This window comes from Petromyzon marinus, chromosome 68 (genome assembly GCF_048934315.1).
Source record: "Petromyzon marinus isolate PM22_M1 ecotype Great Lakes invasive population chromosome 68, UKy_Petmar_22M1.pri1.0, whole genome shotgun sequence".
Taxonomy (NCBI): domain Eukaryota; kingdom Metazoa; phylum Chordata; class Hyperoartia; order Petromyzontiformes; family Petromyzontidae; genus Petromyzon; species Petromyzon marinus.
In genome coordinates, this window is record NC_133734.1 from 1,535,026 (window position 1) to 1,552,489 (window position 17,464).

A 17,464-nucleotide genomic window follows, 5' to 3' on the forward strand; every position below is an offset into this window, starting at 1 on the left:
AAGAGCCACACCCTGTTGTTTGGCAGTCTCCTGCCCCGAGTAGAGGACTGTCCACCTCCAATGGTGGTACGAGCCAGAGCCAGTCCACCGGACCTCAAAAATACCGCAGAGATCCAGGCGGTACCAGTCCAGCTCTAGACAGAGAAGTGGCAGCCTCTCCTCTGCAGTGAGCATTCGAACATTCTACGTGGCCAGCTAAAGTGGCGCTTCTGCTGTTTCTGGAACAACCCCGAGGGTAAGGATTAAGTCTCCTGGCTCCGCCAAATGGGGTTTGGCCAGGAGACGTCATAGACGCCTGTGTATCCCCGGGGCCTCCGGCGCAAACTTAGCTAGATATTTTTCCCACGGTTTTGTGGTAATTCATTGACAGTGGAGGGGTTACCAGCCCCTCGGACCCGTCCAGAGCCCCCATTCAGCCGCTGTGGTGGGCTACAATCGGCATGAGCGGAATAGCCGATTTTGGAATTGGCCTCCCCTCCATGGCGTTACTCACATCCACCACAGCGTTACTGTCCTGCACCACTGAGGTAGAGAGTTGCATTACACAGCAACCACCACCACTACCACCTTCTCTTCGCTATCACCGCCACCAACACTCACTCTCTTCTTTTTAGCAATGTCATCTTTTCTTTCATTTTTTGCTTTCTCGTACATCTTGTGCCCTCTTCATTTTGGGTTTCCCACTCAGGCCTCCGCATCATTAATCCCACTCCTCTGCGCCGGGCTGCTGCTGCTGCTGAACATCTTCCTATTAATGCTTTCTCTGCTATTTTTGCCACAACTACCTACCTCGCTCAACCATCTCTGCCATTCTGAACTCTGATTTAACATCTTTCTAGGTGGAATTTTTGTTATTGACCAACACCCTAAGCCTTTGATTGGCCACACCTCCTATTGGCACGTGTGGCTACCTACGGTGCGAAAGAAGTTCAAAGTACATATGCATGTAAAGCCCCGGGCTTCTGCTGAGTGGGCCTGGTGCTGGTGCTATGGTGTAGTGGTTTTCTCAGCTCCTGCCGTGGTTATCCACCAACCTAGAAGTCCATTTGCCCTACTGCTGCCCTCAACTCACATCATGGCCGCAGTGTGCGGTGGACGAGGCATTGACCGAGAGGAGCGGCCTCATTTGTTTCCCTCCTGACACCACGCACACTGCTCTAGAGATCCCCACACGACAATGATGAACCACTTTGTTGAGCTATCATTTGCGATAGCCAGGTGACTTCTGCGCACAGGGCGCGCTCCTCAATTGTTGTTCAGGAGGCCTCGGGGGTTCAGGGCCACCTCTACCCCCAGGGCGTCATGATGCTCTGCTAGCACCGTGGAGCGAAGAAAGAGCCTCGCTCACCAGGACATTGGATGCCTAAGGCTTTACTCCCCCCCCCCTCCCCGAACCCCCGCAACCCCCCCTACATTCTGGCTCCTCAGATTAGTGCCGCTCACCCATCGTCTTAACGTCTGAGCGACCACCCCAGATCCGTGGCGACCATGGGACAGACCCAGCAGGTGCCATCGGGTTGACCGACTGAGATGACCAGCAAATCCACCACCTGTGAGCAGCATCGCTCTTCATTTGCCCCTCCTCCCCCCCCCCCCCCTGGAGGGCGACTGCCTCGAACTGCCCCCCCCAGTAGCGACCACCACAGCCAGACACTTCACTTTCATCACAATGCCTGGACGTTTCACTTTCCGTAAAAAAGTGACACCCCAGGCCCCGGTGAGCCGGTGAGTGACCCAGAGAGCTTGACAGTGATAGTCCCCGGGGAGTTCGGACCCTTCCGTGGTAAAACTACGGGACCCTCGACCGCCGCTTGAGGACAGGGCCAGGGAAGTGGTGATGTTGTGCCACATGTACACCTCTCCGCGCACACACACACACGCGCGCAAGTGGGAACCGCGGGGAGCGGCCCAAATTGTGACCGCGGCCACCGCCCCGAGTGAGACGATCGCACCCCCCCCCCCCCTCACGTACGGAAGTCCCCGCCGCCCTTCAGAGACCCATTCCCGGTGGCATCGCGACCACTCGACAATTCTGCCTCACACTAAAAGCTGCTGAATGGATCGTTATCATTAGGAGGGACATAGGGACGGAGGAGGATGGCCAGGGCCGGCGTGCGCGCTGTAACTATTCTAGTTTTATTTTACCAGGTGTAACGTGTAACGCCTCACTGAGCAATGCAGTCTGTTCAACTGTAACGTGGTAGTAGTTGCGTTCCTGAAGAACACCGAGGTTATGGAAATATCACGCTTTAATATATATAAAAGGCAAAGTTGTGATTATGTGTGTCTGTTCAAAATGTTTAGCGTACTTCCCGACATGCAACAAACTTTAAATTTGCCATGTGGGTACTTTCCAGACTGTACACCATGCAAAAATTATAATACACTTTTTTTAGGGGGGGGGGGGAGCTCAATAATGCATTGATTTTTTTGCACGGCAACTGAGCTGTGACGTCAAATCTGTCACGTGACCCTCGCATGTGGAAGCGTAACGCATTGTAGTGTAGCGGTTAGCGCGCCGCGCTACGAACCCGGCGACACGAGTTTGATTCCCGCTCACGGCCACCACCGGTGACGATTATTTGAACCGGCCCTGGGCCTCCCCTAGGTCCACTCAACATCAAACGAGTAACTGGTGTGGTGTGAACATCGCCACTGGGGAGACAAAGGCGGCCGGGTGTGGTGAATCCAAGTCCCGGGCGAAGTCGGGTAGTACAGCTAGTACATAATAAAGAGGGTAAAGCACAGTCTGCGCTAACACGTGAGATGCTTAACTCAGGCTGAAGAAAGACTAGGTGCGTGTAGGGTACCATCTACAGTGAGGGAAAAAAGTATTTGATCCCCTGCTGATTTTGTACGTTTTCCCACTGACAAAGAAATGATCAGTCTATAATTTTAATGGTAGGTTTATTTGAACAGTGAGAGAGAATAATAACAAAATCCAGAAAAACGCATGTCAAAAATGTTATAAATTGATTTGCATTTTAATGAGGGAAATAAGTATTTGACCCCTCTGCAAAACATGACTTAGTACTTGGTGGCAAAACCCTTGTTGGCAATCACAGAGGTCAGACGTTTCTTGTAGTTGGCCACCAGGTTTGCACACATCTCAGGAGGGATTGTCCCACTCCTCTTTGCAGATCTTCTCCAAGTCATTAAGGTTTCGAGGCTAACGTTTGGCAACTCGAACCTTCAGCTCCCTCCACAGATTTTCTATGGGATTAAGGTCTGGAGACTGGCTAGGCCACTCCAGGACCTTAATGTGCTTCTTCTTGAGCCACTCCTTTGTTGCCTTGGCCGTGTGTTTTGGGTCATTGTCATGCTGGAATACCCATCCATGACCCATTTTCAATGCCCTGGCTGAGGGAAGGAGGTTCTCACCCAAGATTTGACGGTACATGGCCCCGTCCATCGTCCCTTTGATGCAGTGAAGTTGTCCTGTCCCCTTAGCAGAAAAACACCCCCAAAGCATAATGTTTCCACCTCCATGTTTGACGGTGGGGATGGTGTTCTTGGGGTCATAGGCAGCATTCCTCCTCCTCCAAACACGGCGAGTTGAGTTGATGCCAAAGAGCTCCATTTTGGTCTCATCTGACCACAACACTTTCACCCAGTTGTCCTCTGAATCATTCAGATGTTCATTGGCAAACTTCAGACGGGCATGTATATGTGCTTTCTTGGGCAGGGGGACCTTGCGGGCGCTGCAGGATTTCAGTCCTTCACGGCGTAGTGTGTTACCAATTGTTTTCTTGGTGACTATGGTCCCAGCTGCCTTGAGATCATTGACAAGATCCTCCCGTGTAGTTCTGGGCCGATTCCTCACCGTTCTCATGATCATTGCAACTCCACGAGGTGAGATCTTGCATGGAGCCCCAGGCCGAGGGAGATTGACAGTTTTGTGTTTCTTACATTTGCGAATAATCGCACCAACTGCTGTCACCTTCTCACCAAGCTGCTTGGCAATGGTTTTGTAGCCCATTCCAGCCTTGTGTAGGTCTACAAACTTGTACCTGACATCCTTGGAGAGCTCTTTGGTCTTGGCCATGGTGGAGAGTTTGGAATCTGATAGATTGATTGCTTCTGTGGACAGGTGTCTTTTATACAGGTAACAAGCTGGGATTAGGAGCACTCCCTTTAAGAGTAAAATACTTATTTCCCTCATTAAAATGCAAATCAATTTATAACATTTTGACATGCGTTTTTCTGTTTTTTCTTGTTGTTATTCTGTCTCTCACTGTTCAAATAAACCTAACATTAAAATTATAGACTGATCATTTCTTTGTCAGTGGGCAAACGCACAAAATCAGCAGGGGACCAAATACTTTTTTCCCTCACTGTAGAAGCATCCAGCAGCATCCCCAACGCCTTGTGCGATGAAGCTATGCCGAGGCAGCTGTATTACAAATCGCTTATTCCTACTCACACGACGTAGCGTCGTTCACTCAATCACGCGATATCCAATGCGCGTTAGACAAACACGCAGGCGTTATCGGAGAATGGACTGTGTAGCTCTTTTTCCGAAGAGACCCTGGCGACTACAAAATGATAGCTACGAAACCAAGTGGGTGATATCATCGCGTGGACATTTCTAGCCAAATACTCTAAACGCGTGATGTTCATTCTGAACGCGGAGAGAGAGAGAAAAAAGGCAGAGGTTACCACCACGGGGATGAAAGCAAGAGGCATGAAAACTACAAACACACAGCAGGCGTCGGGGGGGTCCAAATCGGACCCACAACAGCTCCTAGCCAACGGAAACAATGGCCTCTGCAGAGGCTACGCACAGTGTAGGGTGGGTGCGAGTTGCCGGTACGCGTGCACATGCTGCATGTACTGTACACACTGTACATACTGTACACAGTGTGAGTTGCTGGTGATGCAAGTGCTTTGCTGCTGGGGCAGCAATCAATTCGGATTTTAACAATAAACTCCTCCTCTCTCTCTCTCACCTCAGCACAGAGAAGATTTTCGCCATCTTGCCGATGGCGCGGATTTTGTTGCGAATGACTTCCTTCCTTGCAGCCGCGGAGGCCCCTAGAGATGCAGGGAGATGAACGGAAACGCGGGGAGAACACGGGGAGACGGACGAGAAAGGGGGAAACACGGAGAGACAGGATACACGGGCAGACATGGAGGAGTCACGGAGGAGACACGGGGAGACACGGAGACAGAGGATACACGGGGAAATGCGGGGAGATAAGGGGAGATGGAGGAGACAGTGGGAGACACAAAGAGACACGGGGAGAAACGGAGGAGACAGGGAGGAGACACGGGGAGACACGGAGGAGACACAGAGGAGACTCGGAGGAGACACGGGGAGACATGGAGGAGACAGAGGATACACGGGGAAATGCGGGGAGATAAGGGGAGATGGAGGAGACAGTGGGAGACACAAAGAAACACAGAGGAGACTTGGGAAGAAACGAAGAGACACGGGGAGACACAGGGAGACACGGAGAAGATGGAGGAAACACGAAGAGACATCGGAAGACAGGGGGAGACAGGTGGAGACATGGGGAGACACGGAAGAGACACGGGGAGACAGGGCGACGGAGGAGACACGAGGAGACACGGAGAAGATGGAGGAAACACAAAGAGACACGGGGAGGCACGGGGGAGACACGGGGGAGACGGAGAAGATGGAGGAAACACAAAGAGACATGGGGAGACATGGGGAGACACGGAGAAGACCCGGCGAGACAATAGGAGGCACACGGAGGAGACAAAGGGAGACGTGGGAACACGGGGGGAGGAGAAAGACAAGGAGTGAGCTGGAGTCGTGATCGATGTCTCTGTTACCTCCACTGCACGAGCGTTAGACACTGCATCTCCACCGCACACACGGGCAAAGCTGCCTCAGGTAGCCCACAAAGGCTGTTGGGGCAAATGCTGTTAGCGAGCAGCACCTATGAAGACCGGCACACAAGGGGGTGGGGGTGGCCAGCACCATGCCCGGCCGCCTTTGTCTCCCCTAGTGGCGATGTTTACTACACACCACAAAAGGTAATCATTTGCGGCTGAGTCGACCTAGGGGAGGCCCAGGACCGGTTCAGATAATCGTCTCTGGTGTTGGTGGACATGAGGGGGGAAATAAACTCGGGTCTCTCACCTACTCACCCACTGACCTGCTCACCCACTCACCCGGACCCACCCACACCCAACCACTCATCCACTCACCTACTCACCCACCAACTCACTCGCGATCTCACTGACCCACCGACTCACCCGCTCACTCACACAACCACTCATCCACATACCTACTCACCCACTCACCTACTCACCCACCAACTTACTCGCCATCTCACTGATCCACCGACTCACCCGGCTCCCTCACACAACCACTCTCACATTGGTCGCAGAGTTCGGTTCCTGCTTTAGATCTCGAGTCTCGGGGTTAGATTAGGCAGGCAGCACGGCAGAGACAGGCAGGGAAGACAGGCAGGGGAGACACTCAAGAGGAGACACTCAGGGGAGACACTCAAGAGGAGACACTCAGGGGAGAGACTCAAGAGGAGAGACTCAGGGGGGAGACTCAGAGGGGAGACTCAGAGGGGAGACTCAGAGGGGAGAGACTTAGAGGGGAGAGACTCAGAGGGGAGAGACTCAGAGGGGAGACACTCAAGAGGAGAGACTCAGGGGGGAGACTCAGAGGGGAGACTCAGAGGGGAGACTCAGAGGGGAGAGACTCAGACGGGAGAGACTCAGAGGGGAGAGACTCAGAGGAGAGACTCAGAGGGGAGACTCAGAGGAGAGACTCAGAGGGGAGACTCAGAGGGGAGACTCAGAGGGGAGACTCAGAGGGGAGAGACTCAGAGAGGAGAGACTCAGAGGAGAGAGACTCAGAGGAGAGAGACTCAGAGGGGAGACTCAGGGGGGAGAGACAGAGGAGAGACAGAGGAGAGACAGAGGGGAGACAGAGGGGAGAGACTCAGAGGGGAGAGACTCAGAGGGGAGAGACTCAGAGGGGAGACACTCAAGAGGAGAGACTCAGGGGGGAGACTCAGAGGGGAGACTCAGAGGGGAGACTCAGAGGGGAGAGACTCAGAGGGGAGAGACTCAGAGGAGAGAGACTCAGAGGGGAGAGACTCAGAGGAGAGACTCAGAGGGGAGACTCAGAGGAGAGACTCAGAGGGGAGACTCAGAGGGGAGACTCAGAGGAGAGACTCAGAGGGGAGACTCAGAGGGGAGACTCAGAGGGGAGACTCAGAGAGGAGACTCAGAGGGGAGAGACTCAGAGGGGAGAGACTCAGAGGAGAGAGACTCAGAGGGGAGACTCAGAGGGGAGAGACAGAGGAGAGACAGAGGAGAGACAGAGGGGAGACAGAGGGGAGAGACTCAGAGGGGAGAGACTCAGAGGGGAGACTCAGAGGGGAGACAGAGGAGAGACAGAGGGGAGACAGAGGAGAGACAGAGGGGAGACAGAGGAGAGACAGAGGGGAGAGACTCAGAGGGGAGACAGAGGGGAGACAGAGGGGAGACAGAGGGGAGACAGAGGGGAGACAGAGGGGAGACAGAGGAGAGAGAGGAGAGACAGAGGAGAGACAGAGGAGAGACAGAGGAGGAGACACTCAGAGGAGGCAGAGCAGAGCCACTGTCTGTACCTCTCTTTTGGCCATAAACACCCGGATCTGCAAGAGACATTGGTGATCACACAGGCACAGGTAGAGCTGTCCCATAGTAGCTCACTCACGCCAGGGGGCAAGGGCTGACAGAGGCGGGGGAGGGGGATAGTGGCTGTAGCTGCTGCAGACGATGCCGATGATGAGGATCATCATGCTGCTGATTATAATGTAGATGTGGTTGAGATGACAGTGACATAGGCAAAGATGATGATGATGCTGCTGCTGCTGATGGTGACGCTGGTCATAGTGATGCTGCTGATACTGATGCTGATCCCGATTCTGTTGGGGCTGATTTCGATGTTAGTGCTGGTAATGATGGTGATGTGGCTGCTGCTGCTGATGATTCTCACCGTCAATCTCATCTCCCTCTGCCTCCAGCTCGTGGTCCGAGCAGATATTCAACACGTTCACCAACATCTCCGTGACTGTGGAGATGCACAACAGAAAAAAAAACAACAAAGCGACATTTTCCACCAAGCGGTGGCGACGTCACCACGTCGCTTGTGCCTAAGAGCCACGTGAAGCGTCGAGGGTTCTTTGCTGGCGGGAGGGGGGGGTCAAGGGACAGACCCGGCAGTTGCCACGAGGCTGGTGGAAGAGAGACGCGGTAACAGCATGGGCCGCCAGGTGCGCTTGGGTCGACTTGAAGGGTCCCAGTGACACGCTGCCGCATTGCAGTTTTTTCCGTTGGACATCGACACAAGTGGAGTGGGTGACAACTTCAGGTCTATACTGGTGCACAGTGCTCGGCTACAGAGTGCAGAGTTGGTACATCAACAAGTGGAGTGGTTGACTACTCCTGGTCTATACTGGTGCACAGAGCTTGGCTACAGAGTACAGAGTTGGTGCATCAACAAGTTGAGTGGGTGACTACTTGCAGTGTATACTGGTGCACAGAGCTTGGCTACAGAGTACAGAGTTGGTGCATCAACAAGTTGAGTGGGTGACTACTTGCAGTGTATACTGGTGCACAGAGCTTGGCTACAGAGTACAGAGTTGGTACATCAGCAAGTGGAGTGGGTGACAACTTCTGGTCTATACTGGTGCACAGCGCTCGACTACAGAGTACAGAGTTGGTACATCAACAAGTGGAGTGGGTGACTACTTGTGGTCTATACTGGTGCACAGAGCTCGGCTACAGAGTACAGAGTTGGTACATCAACAAGTGGAGTGGGTGACTACTCCTGGTCTATACTGGTGCACAGCGCTCGACTACAGAGTACAGAGTTGGTACATCAACAAGTGGAGTGGGTGACTACTTGTGGTCTATACTGGTGCACAGTGCTCGACTACAGAGTACAGAGTTGGTACATAAACAAGTGGAGTGGGTGACTACTTGTGGTCTATACTGGTGCACAGAGCTCGACCACAGAGTACAGAGTTGGTACATCAACAAGTGGAGTGGGTGACTACTTGTGGTCTATACTGGTGCACAGTGCTCGACTACAGAGTACAGAGTTGGTACATCAACAAGTGGAGTGGGTGACTACTTCAGGTCTATACTGGTGCACAGCGCTCGACTACAGAGTACAGAGTTGGTGCATCAACAAGTGGAGTGGTTGACTACTCCTGATCTATACTGGTGCACAGAGCTCGGCTACAGAGTACAGAGTTGGTGCATCAACAAGTTGAGTGGGTGACTACTTGCAGTCTATACTGGTGCACAGAGCTTGGCTACAGAGTACAGAGTTGGTACATCAGCAAGTGGAGTGAGTGACAACTTGTGGTCTATACTGGTGCACAGTGCTCGACCACAGAGTACAGAGTTGGTACATCAACAAGTGGAGTGGGTGAATAGCTCTGGTCTATACTGGTGCACAGAGCTCGACCACAGAGTACAGAGTTGGTACATCAACAAGTGGAGTGGGTGACTACTTGCTGGTCTATACTGGTGCACAGAGCTCGGCTACAGGGTGCAATGCAAGGGTTTCATTGATGTCCGTGGTAGCACCGAGGGTGCTTTTTGCTCCCCACCAGCTTGTGCTTACCAGTATTCTGGACCACGTTTGACCCCTTGGTTTCGGCCTTGCCGGCTACCTTCTTTAGGTGGTCGTCTCTCCTCCCTGGCTCCTCCTATATAGCCTCCCTGGCTCCTCCTATATAGCCTCTTGTTGCAGCAGCCCTTTTGCCCAGTTCAGCAATTGTTTCTTGCTGTGATTGTCCCACCTGATTACGGACGCTTGTGTTGTGCTCGAAACGCCGTGATTTAATTGATTTCATTTTATACCTACGTGACTTTACCGAAAGAACCAAAGGTATGGATTCCTGCAGTCATGAAAACTTCAAATCTAGATTGGTCGTGGGAGGTTTAGCGGCACGGTCCGGCTTCACTCCAAGATAGGTTGGAGTGTTGCCACAGCCAAAGGTCACTTTCAAGGAGTGTGCCCGGTGCTCCTATTATCAAGATGAGATGCAGTGGCTGTTGTGTATTGTGTGTTTACTCTCTAACACACCGATGTGCTGTACTGGTAATTAATTGTCATGTTATGTTTGCATGGCAAACCTTACTGATTGGTTCCGGTTGGGGTGGTGGCGGGTTTAACGACATATTTACGCGATCTAACCCAAAAAATGCCTCTGTTATGGATAATATTGGTAGCAAAAGCCTCCGTGTTAAACTAAGGTGCCGTGGGGTTGGCCGATTCAGATGACTGGCGGATGAACCACCACCTGTGCTCCGGCCCACTGTGCCAACAGCGTTATCGGCACTTGGCGCTCCGCTTATTGCGATGAGCAGTGTCGCTCCTCCTCCGCCCCCCTCCGCTGTTGTTGTTGCTGGAGGGCGAATGCCTCCAACTGCCCCCCTGTAGCCCTGGGACAGCAGCCGGTGCACAGAGGCTCCACACTGAAAGCCCTCGGTTTCACGTGATGCACGCACGTGTGTGTCTGTGCGTTTGTTGAACTTCTAAAAGAGATGAATTTGTCAGTGTTAGATGATGGGGGGGAGCGCTAGTGTAGCGGGTAGCGCGCTGAGCTACGAACCTGGCTATGACCCGAGTTTGATTCCCGCTGACGGCCAACACCAGTGATGGCGATTATCTGAACCGGTTATGGGGCTCCGCCGCTAGGTCGACTCAGCCTCAAACGAGTACCCTGGTGCAGTGTGTAAACATCGCCAGTGAGGAGACAAAGGCGGCCGGGTGTTTGTACTGGCCACCCACCCCATCGTGTGCCCTTCCGGCCTTCATAGATGCTGCTCGCTAACAGCGCTTGCCCCTCAACATTCTGTTAAGGCTATTCGGGGGATCTTTGCCTTTTTGCGTTGAACTTCTATGGAACTGTACGTACGTACATACGTACGTGTAGCCAAACCGCCGCTAATCGGAGGTGGCGTGCGTGGTGGGGGGGGGGAAAGGATGACAAACCGAACGCGATGGCGGGAAACACTTTTCTAAGGAGGTGTTTGTCAATGTAGACTATGTAAAAAAAGTGCGGCACACCTCCCCCCCCCCCCCCAAGCAGCTTCCTCCTTGTACGTCGGAAGGAACCAGGTGTTCCAGACGGCCACAGGAGCAGCGTGTTTTGAGAAGCAGCGCAAAGCGGTTGAAATGCCGGACCACGTTTTAACTCCAGAAGCTGCCGTGACTGCAAGGATTCAAACTCTTTGATTTTTTCGGTAAAGTCACGAGGGTAAAAAAAAAACATAAAAAAATCCAATCAAATTAAATACATTGTTTTCATTTATTTCATTGATTTTTTTTACCCACGTTTTAACTTCCCGTTGTTTGTTTTTTCCCACACGTGAGTCCGACACGCCCGTCGTGGCAGCTCTCTCTTCGCTGGTTGCAACAGCAACCGCACGTCCAAGGCCGGATGAGAGTTGCCGGAGCACGTGCACGTACTATACGCACTGCGTGTACTGTGCACACTGTGTATACTGTATGTACAGTACGTACACTGTGCACGGTGTGAGTTGCTGGTGATGCAAGTGCCTTATTGCTGGACAGCAATAAGCTCGGATTTTAAAACATGTCTCTCCCGTATCACTCTCTCCATGTCTCACTCTCTCCCCATGTCTCACTCTCTCTCCATGTCTCACTCTCTCTCTCCATGTCTCACTGTCTCTCCATGTCTCACTCTCTCCCCATGTCTCACTCTATCCCCATGTCAAACTCTCTCCCCATGTCTCACTCTCTCCCCATGTCTCACTCTCTCCCCATGTCTCACTCTCTCCCCATGTCTCACTCTTTCTCCATGTCTCTTTCTCTCGGTGTCTCTCTCTCTCCCCATATCTCTCATCCCATGTCTCACTCTCTCCGCATGTCTCACTCTCTCCCCATGTCTCACTCTCTCCCCATGTCTCACTCTCTCCCCATGTCTCACTCTCTCCCCATGTCTCACTCTCTCACCATGTCTCACTCTCTCCCCATGTCTCACTCTCTCCCCATGTCTCACTCTCTCCCCATGTCTCACTCTCTCCCCATGTCTCACTCTCTACCCATGTCTCACTCTCTACCCATGTCTCACTCTCTCTCCATGTCACACGCTCTCCCCATGTCTCACTCTCTCCCCATGTCTCACTCTCTCCCCATGTCTCACTCTCTCCCCATGTCTCACTCTCTCCCCATGTCTCACTCTCTCCCCATGTCTCACTCTCTCCCCATGTCTCACTCTCTCCCCATGTCTCACTCTCTCTCCATGTCTCTTTCTCTCGGTGTCTCTCTCTCTCCCCATATCTCTCATCCCATGTCTCACTCTCTCCCCATGTCTCACTCTCTCCCCATGTCTCATTCTCCCCTTGTCCCACTCTCTCCGTGTCTCACTCTCTCCCCATGTCTCACTCTCTCACCATGTCTCACTTTCCCCATGTCTCACTCTCTCCCCATTTCTCACTCTCTCCCCATGTCTCACTCTCTCCCCATGTCTCACTCTCCCCATGTCTCACTCTCCCCTTGTCCCACTCTCTCCGTGTCTCACTCTCTCCCCATGTCTCACTCTCTCACCATGTCTCACTCTCTCCCCATGTCTCACTCTCCCCTTGTCCCACTCTCTCCGTGTCTCACTCTCTCCCCATGTCACACTCTCTCACCATGTCTCACTTTCCCCATGTCTCACTCTCTCCCCATTTCTCACTCTCTCCCCATGTTTCACTCTCTCCCCATGTCTCACTCTCTCCCCATGTCTCACTCTCCCCATGTCTCACTCTCTCCCTCCATGTCACACGCTCTCCCCATGTCTCACTCTATCCCCATGTCTCACTCTTTCCCCATGTCTCACTCTCCCCATGTCCCACTCTCTCCCCATGTCTCACTCTCTCCCCATGTCTCACTCTCTCTCCCCATGTCTCACTTTCCCCATGTCTAACTCTCTCCCCATGTCTCACTCTCTCCCCATGTCTCACTCTCTCCCCATGTCTCACTCTCTCCCCATGTCTCACTCTCTCCCCATGTCTCACTCTTTCCCCATGTCTCACTCTCCCCGTGTCCGACTCTCTCCGTGTCTCACTCTCTCCCCATGTCTCACTCTCTCACCATGTCTCACTCTCTCACCATGTCTCACTCTCCCTATGTCTCACTCTCTCCGTGTCTCACTCTCTCCCCATGTCTCACTCTCTCCCCATTTCTCACTCTCTCCCCATGTCTCACTCTCTCCCCATGTCTCACTCTCTCCCCATGTCTCACTCTCTCCCCATGTCTCACTCTCTCCCCATGTCTTACTCTCTCCCCATGTCTGACTCTCTCCCCATGTCTCACTCTCTCCCCATGTCTCACTCTCTCCCCATGTCTCACTCTCTCTACCCATGTCTCACTCTATCCCCATGTCTCACTCTCTCCCCATGTCTCACTCTCCCCATGTCTCACTCTCCCCATGTCTCACTCTCCCCGTGTCCGACTCTCTCCGTGTCTCACTCTCTCCCCATGTCTCACTCTCTCACCATGTCTCACTCTCCCCATGTCTCACTCTCTCCCCATGTCTCACTCTCTCCCAGTAACTCTCTCCCCATATCTCACTCTCTCCCCATGTCTCACTCTCTCCCCATGTCTCACTCTCTCCCCATGTCTCACTCTCTCCCCATGTCTCACTCTCCCCGTGTCCCACTCTCTCCGTGTCCCACTCTCTCCCCATGTCTCACTCTCTCCCCATGTCTCACACTCTCCCCATGTCTCACTCTCCCCATGTCTCACTCTCCCCATGTCTCATTCTCTCCCCATGTCTCACTCTCTCCCCATGTCTCACTCTATCCCCATGTCAAACTCTCTCCCCATGTCTCACTCTCTCCCCATGTCTCACTCTCTCCCCATGTCTCAATCTCTCCCCATGTCTCACTCTTTCTCCATGTCTCTTTCTCTCGGTGTCTCTCTCTCTCCCCATATCTCTCATCCCATGTCTCACTCTCTCCGCATGTCTCACTCTCTCCCCATGTCTCACTCTCTCCCCATGTCTCACTCTCTCCCCATGTCTCACTCTCTCCCCATGTCTCACTCTCTCACCATGTCTCACTCTCCCCATGTCTCACTCTCTCCCCATGTCTCACTCTCTCCCCATGTCTCACTCTCTCCCCATGTCTCACTCTCTACCCATGTCTCACTCTCTACCCATGTCTCACTCTCTCCCCATGTCTCACTCTCTCTCCATGTCACACGCTCTCCCCATGTCTCACTCTCTCCCCATGTCTCACTCTCTCCCCATGTCTCACTCTCTCTCCATGTCTCACTCTCTCCCCATGTCTCACTCTCTCCCCATGTCTCACTCTCTCCCCATGTCTCACTCTCTCCCCATGTCTCACTCTCTCTCCATGTCTCTTTCTCTCGGTGTCTCTCTCTCTCCCCATATCTCTCATCCCATGTCTCACTCTCTCCCCATGTCTCACTCTCTCCCCATGTCTCATTCTCCCCTTGTCCCACTCTCTCCGTGTCTCACTCTCTCCCCATGTCTCACTCTCTCACCATGTCTCACTTTCCCCATGTCTCAATCTCTCCCCATTTCTCACTCTCTCCCCATGTCTCACTCTCTCCCCATGTCTCACTCTCCCCATGTCTCACTCTCCCCTTGTCCCACTCTCTCCGTGTCTCACTCTCTCCCCATGTCTCACTCTCTCACCATGTCTCACTCTCTCCCCATGTCTCACTCTCCCCTTGTCCCACTCTCTCCGTGTCTCACTCTCTCCCCATGTCTCACTCTCTCACCATGTCTCACTTTCCCCATGTCTCACTGTCTCCCCATTTCTCACTCTCTCCCCATGTCTCACTCTCTCCCCATGTCTCACTCTCCCCATGTCTCACTCTCCCCTTGTCCCACTCTCTCCGTGTCTCACTCTCTCCCCATGTCACACTCTCTCACCATGTCTCACTTTCCCCATGTCTCACTCTCTCCCCATTTCTCACTCTATCCCCATGTCTCACTCTTTCCCCATGTCTCACTCTCCCCATGTCCCACTCTCTCCCCATGTCTCACTCTCTCCCCATGTCTCACTCTCTCTCCCCATGTCTCACTTTCCCCATGTCTCACTCTCTCCCCATGTCTCACTCTCTCCCCATGTCTCACTCTCTCCCCATGTCTCACTCTCTCCCCATGTCTCACTCTCTCCCCATGTCTCACTCTCTCCCCATGTCTCACTCTCCCCGTGTCCGACTCTCTCCGTGTCTCACTCTCTCCCCATGTCTCACTCTCTCACCATGTCTCACTCTCCCTATGTCTCACTCTCTCCGCGTCTCACTCTCTCCCCATGTCTCACTCTCTCCCCATTTCTCACTCTCTTCCCATGTCTCACTCTCTCCCCATGTCTCACTCTCTCCCCATGTCTCACTCTCTCCCCATGTCTCACTCTCTCCCCATGTCTTACTCTCTCCCCATGTCTGACTCTCTCCCCATGTCTCACTCTCTCCCCATGTCTCACTCTCTCCAGATGTCTCAATCTCTCTATCCATGTCTCACTCTCTCCCCATGTCTCACTCTATCCCCATGTCTCACTCTCTCCCCATGTCTCACTCTCCCCATGTCTCACTCTCCCCATGTCTCACTCTCCCCATGTCTCCCTCTCTCCGTGTCTCACTCTCTCCCCATGTCTCACTCTCTCCCCATTTCTCACTCTCTCCCCATGTCTCACTCTCTCCCCATGTCTCACTCTCTCCCCATGTCTGACTCTCTCCCCATGTCTCACTCTCTCCCCATGTCTCACTCTCTCCCCACGTCTCACTCTCTCTACCCATGTCTCACTCTCTCCCCATGTCTCACTCTATCCCCATTTGTCACTCTCTACCCATGTCTCACTCTCCCCATGTCTCACTCTCTCCCAATGTCTCACTCTCTCCCCATGTCTCACTCTCTCTCCCCATGTCTCACTCTCTCCCCATATCTCTCTTCCCATGTCTCACTCTCTCCCCATGTCTCACTCTCTCCCCATGTCTCACTCTCTCCCCATGTCTCACTCTCCCCATGTCTCACTCTCCCCGTGTCCCACTCTCTCCGTGTCTCACTCTCTCCCCATGTCTCACTCTGTCACAATGTCTCACTCTCCCCATGTCTCACTCTCTCCATGTCTCACTCTCTCCGTGTCTCACTCTCTCCCCATTTCTCACTCTCTCCCCATGTCTCACTCTCTCCCCATGTCTCACTCTCTCCCCATGTCTCACTCTCTCTACCCATGTCTCACTCTCTCTCCATGTCTCACTCTCCCCCCATGTCTCACTCTATCCCCATTTCTCACTCTCTCCCCATGTCTCACTCTCCCCATGTCTCACTCTCTCCCCATTTTTCACTCTCTCTACCCATGTATCACTCTCTCACCATGTCTCTTTCTCTCGGTGTCTCTCTCTCTCCCCATATCTCTCTTCCCATGTCTCACACTCTCCCCATGTCTCACTCTCTCTCCATGTCACACGCTCTCCCCATGTCTCACTCTCTCTCCATGTCACACGCTCTCCCCATGTCTCACTCTCCCCATGTCCCACTCTCTCCGTGTCTCACTCTCTCCCCATGTCTCACTCTCTCCCCATGTCTCACTCTCCCCATGTCCCACTCTCCCCGTGTCTCACTCTCTCCCCACGTCTCACTCTCCCCATGTCTCACTCTCCCCATGTCCCACTCTCTCCCCATGTCTCACTCTCCCCATGTCCCACTCTCTCCGTGTCTCACTCTCTCCCCATGTCTCACTCTCTCCCCATGTCTCACTCTCTCCCCATGTCTCACTCTCTCCGTGTCTCACTCTCTCCCCATGTCTCACTCTCTCCCCATGTCTCACTCTCTCCCCATGTCCCACTCTCTCCCCATGTCTCACTCTCTCCCCATGTCTCACTCTCCCCATGTCCCACTCTCCCCATGTCCCACTCTCCCCATGCCTCACTCTCTCCCCATGTCTCACTCTCTCCCCATGTCTCACTCTCCCCAAGTCTCACTCTTCCCATGTCTCACTCTCCCCATGTCTCACTCTCCCCATGTATCACTCTCTCCCCATGTCTCACTCTCTCCCCATGTCTCACTCTCTCCCCATGTCTCACTCTCCACGTGTCCCACTCTCTCCGTGTCCCACTCTCTCCCCATGTCTCACTCTCTCCCCATGTCTCACTCTCTCCCCATGTCTCACTCTCTCCCCATGTCTCACTCTCCCCATGTCTCACTCTCCCCATGTCTCATTCTCTCCCCATGTCTCACTCTCTCCGTGTCTCACTCAATCCCTATGTCTCACTCTCTCCCAGTAACTCTCTCCCCATATCTCACTCTCTCCCCATGTCTCACTCTCTCCCCATGTCTCACTCTCTCCCCATGTCTCACTCTCTCTCTCCTTGTATCTCTCTCACCATGTCTCATTATGTCTCCCCGTATCTCTCTCTCCCGATGTCTCTCTCATGTCTCATTCTGTCTCCCCTTATCTTTCTTTCCATGACTCTCTCCCCATGTCTCAC

The 17,464-nt window shown here is 53.2% G+C and overlaps 1 protein-coding gene across 2 annotated transcripts in view; it reads right to left on the minus strand.

Annotated features, from left to right (window-relative positions):
• The window catches only part of LOC116956842 (protein phosphatase 3 catalytic subunit alpha-like), a 67,160-nt gene that overhangs the window by 15,658 nt on the left and 34,038 nt on the right, over window positions 1–17,464 (minus strand). The window contains exons 10-11 of one of the 2 annotated variants that reach the window (XM_032978685.2): window positions 7,973–8,047; window positions 4,950–5,034 (exon numbers count right to left, since the gene is read on the minus strand). In XM_032978685.2, coding sequence (XP_032834576.1) covers window positions 4,950–5,034; window positions 7,973–8,047 — 160 coding nt within the window. Of the gene's footprint in view, window positions 1–4,949; window positions 5,035–7,335; window positions 7,629–7,972; window positions 8,048–17,464 lie in introns of those variants that run through there. The other variant, XM_076054743.1, reaches the window with a different exon arrangement.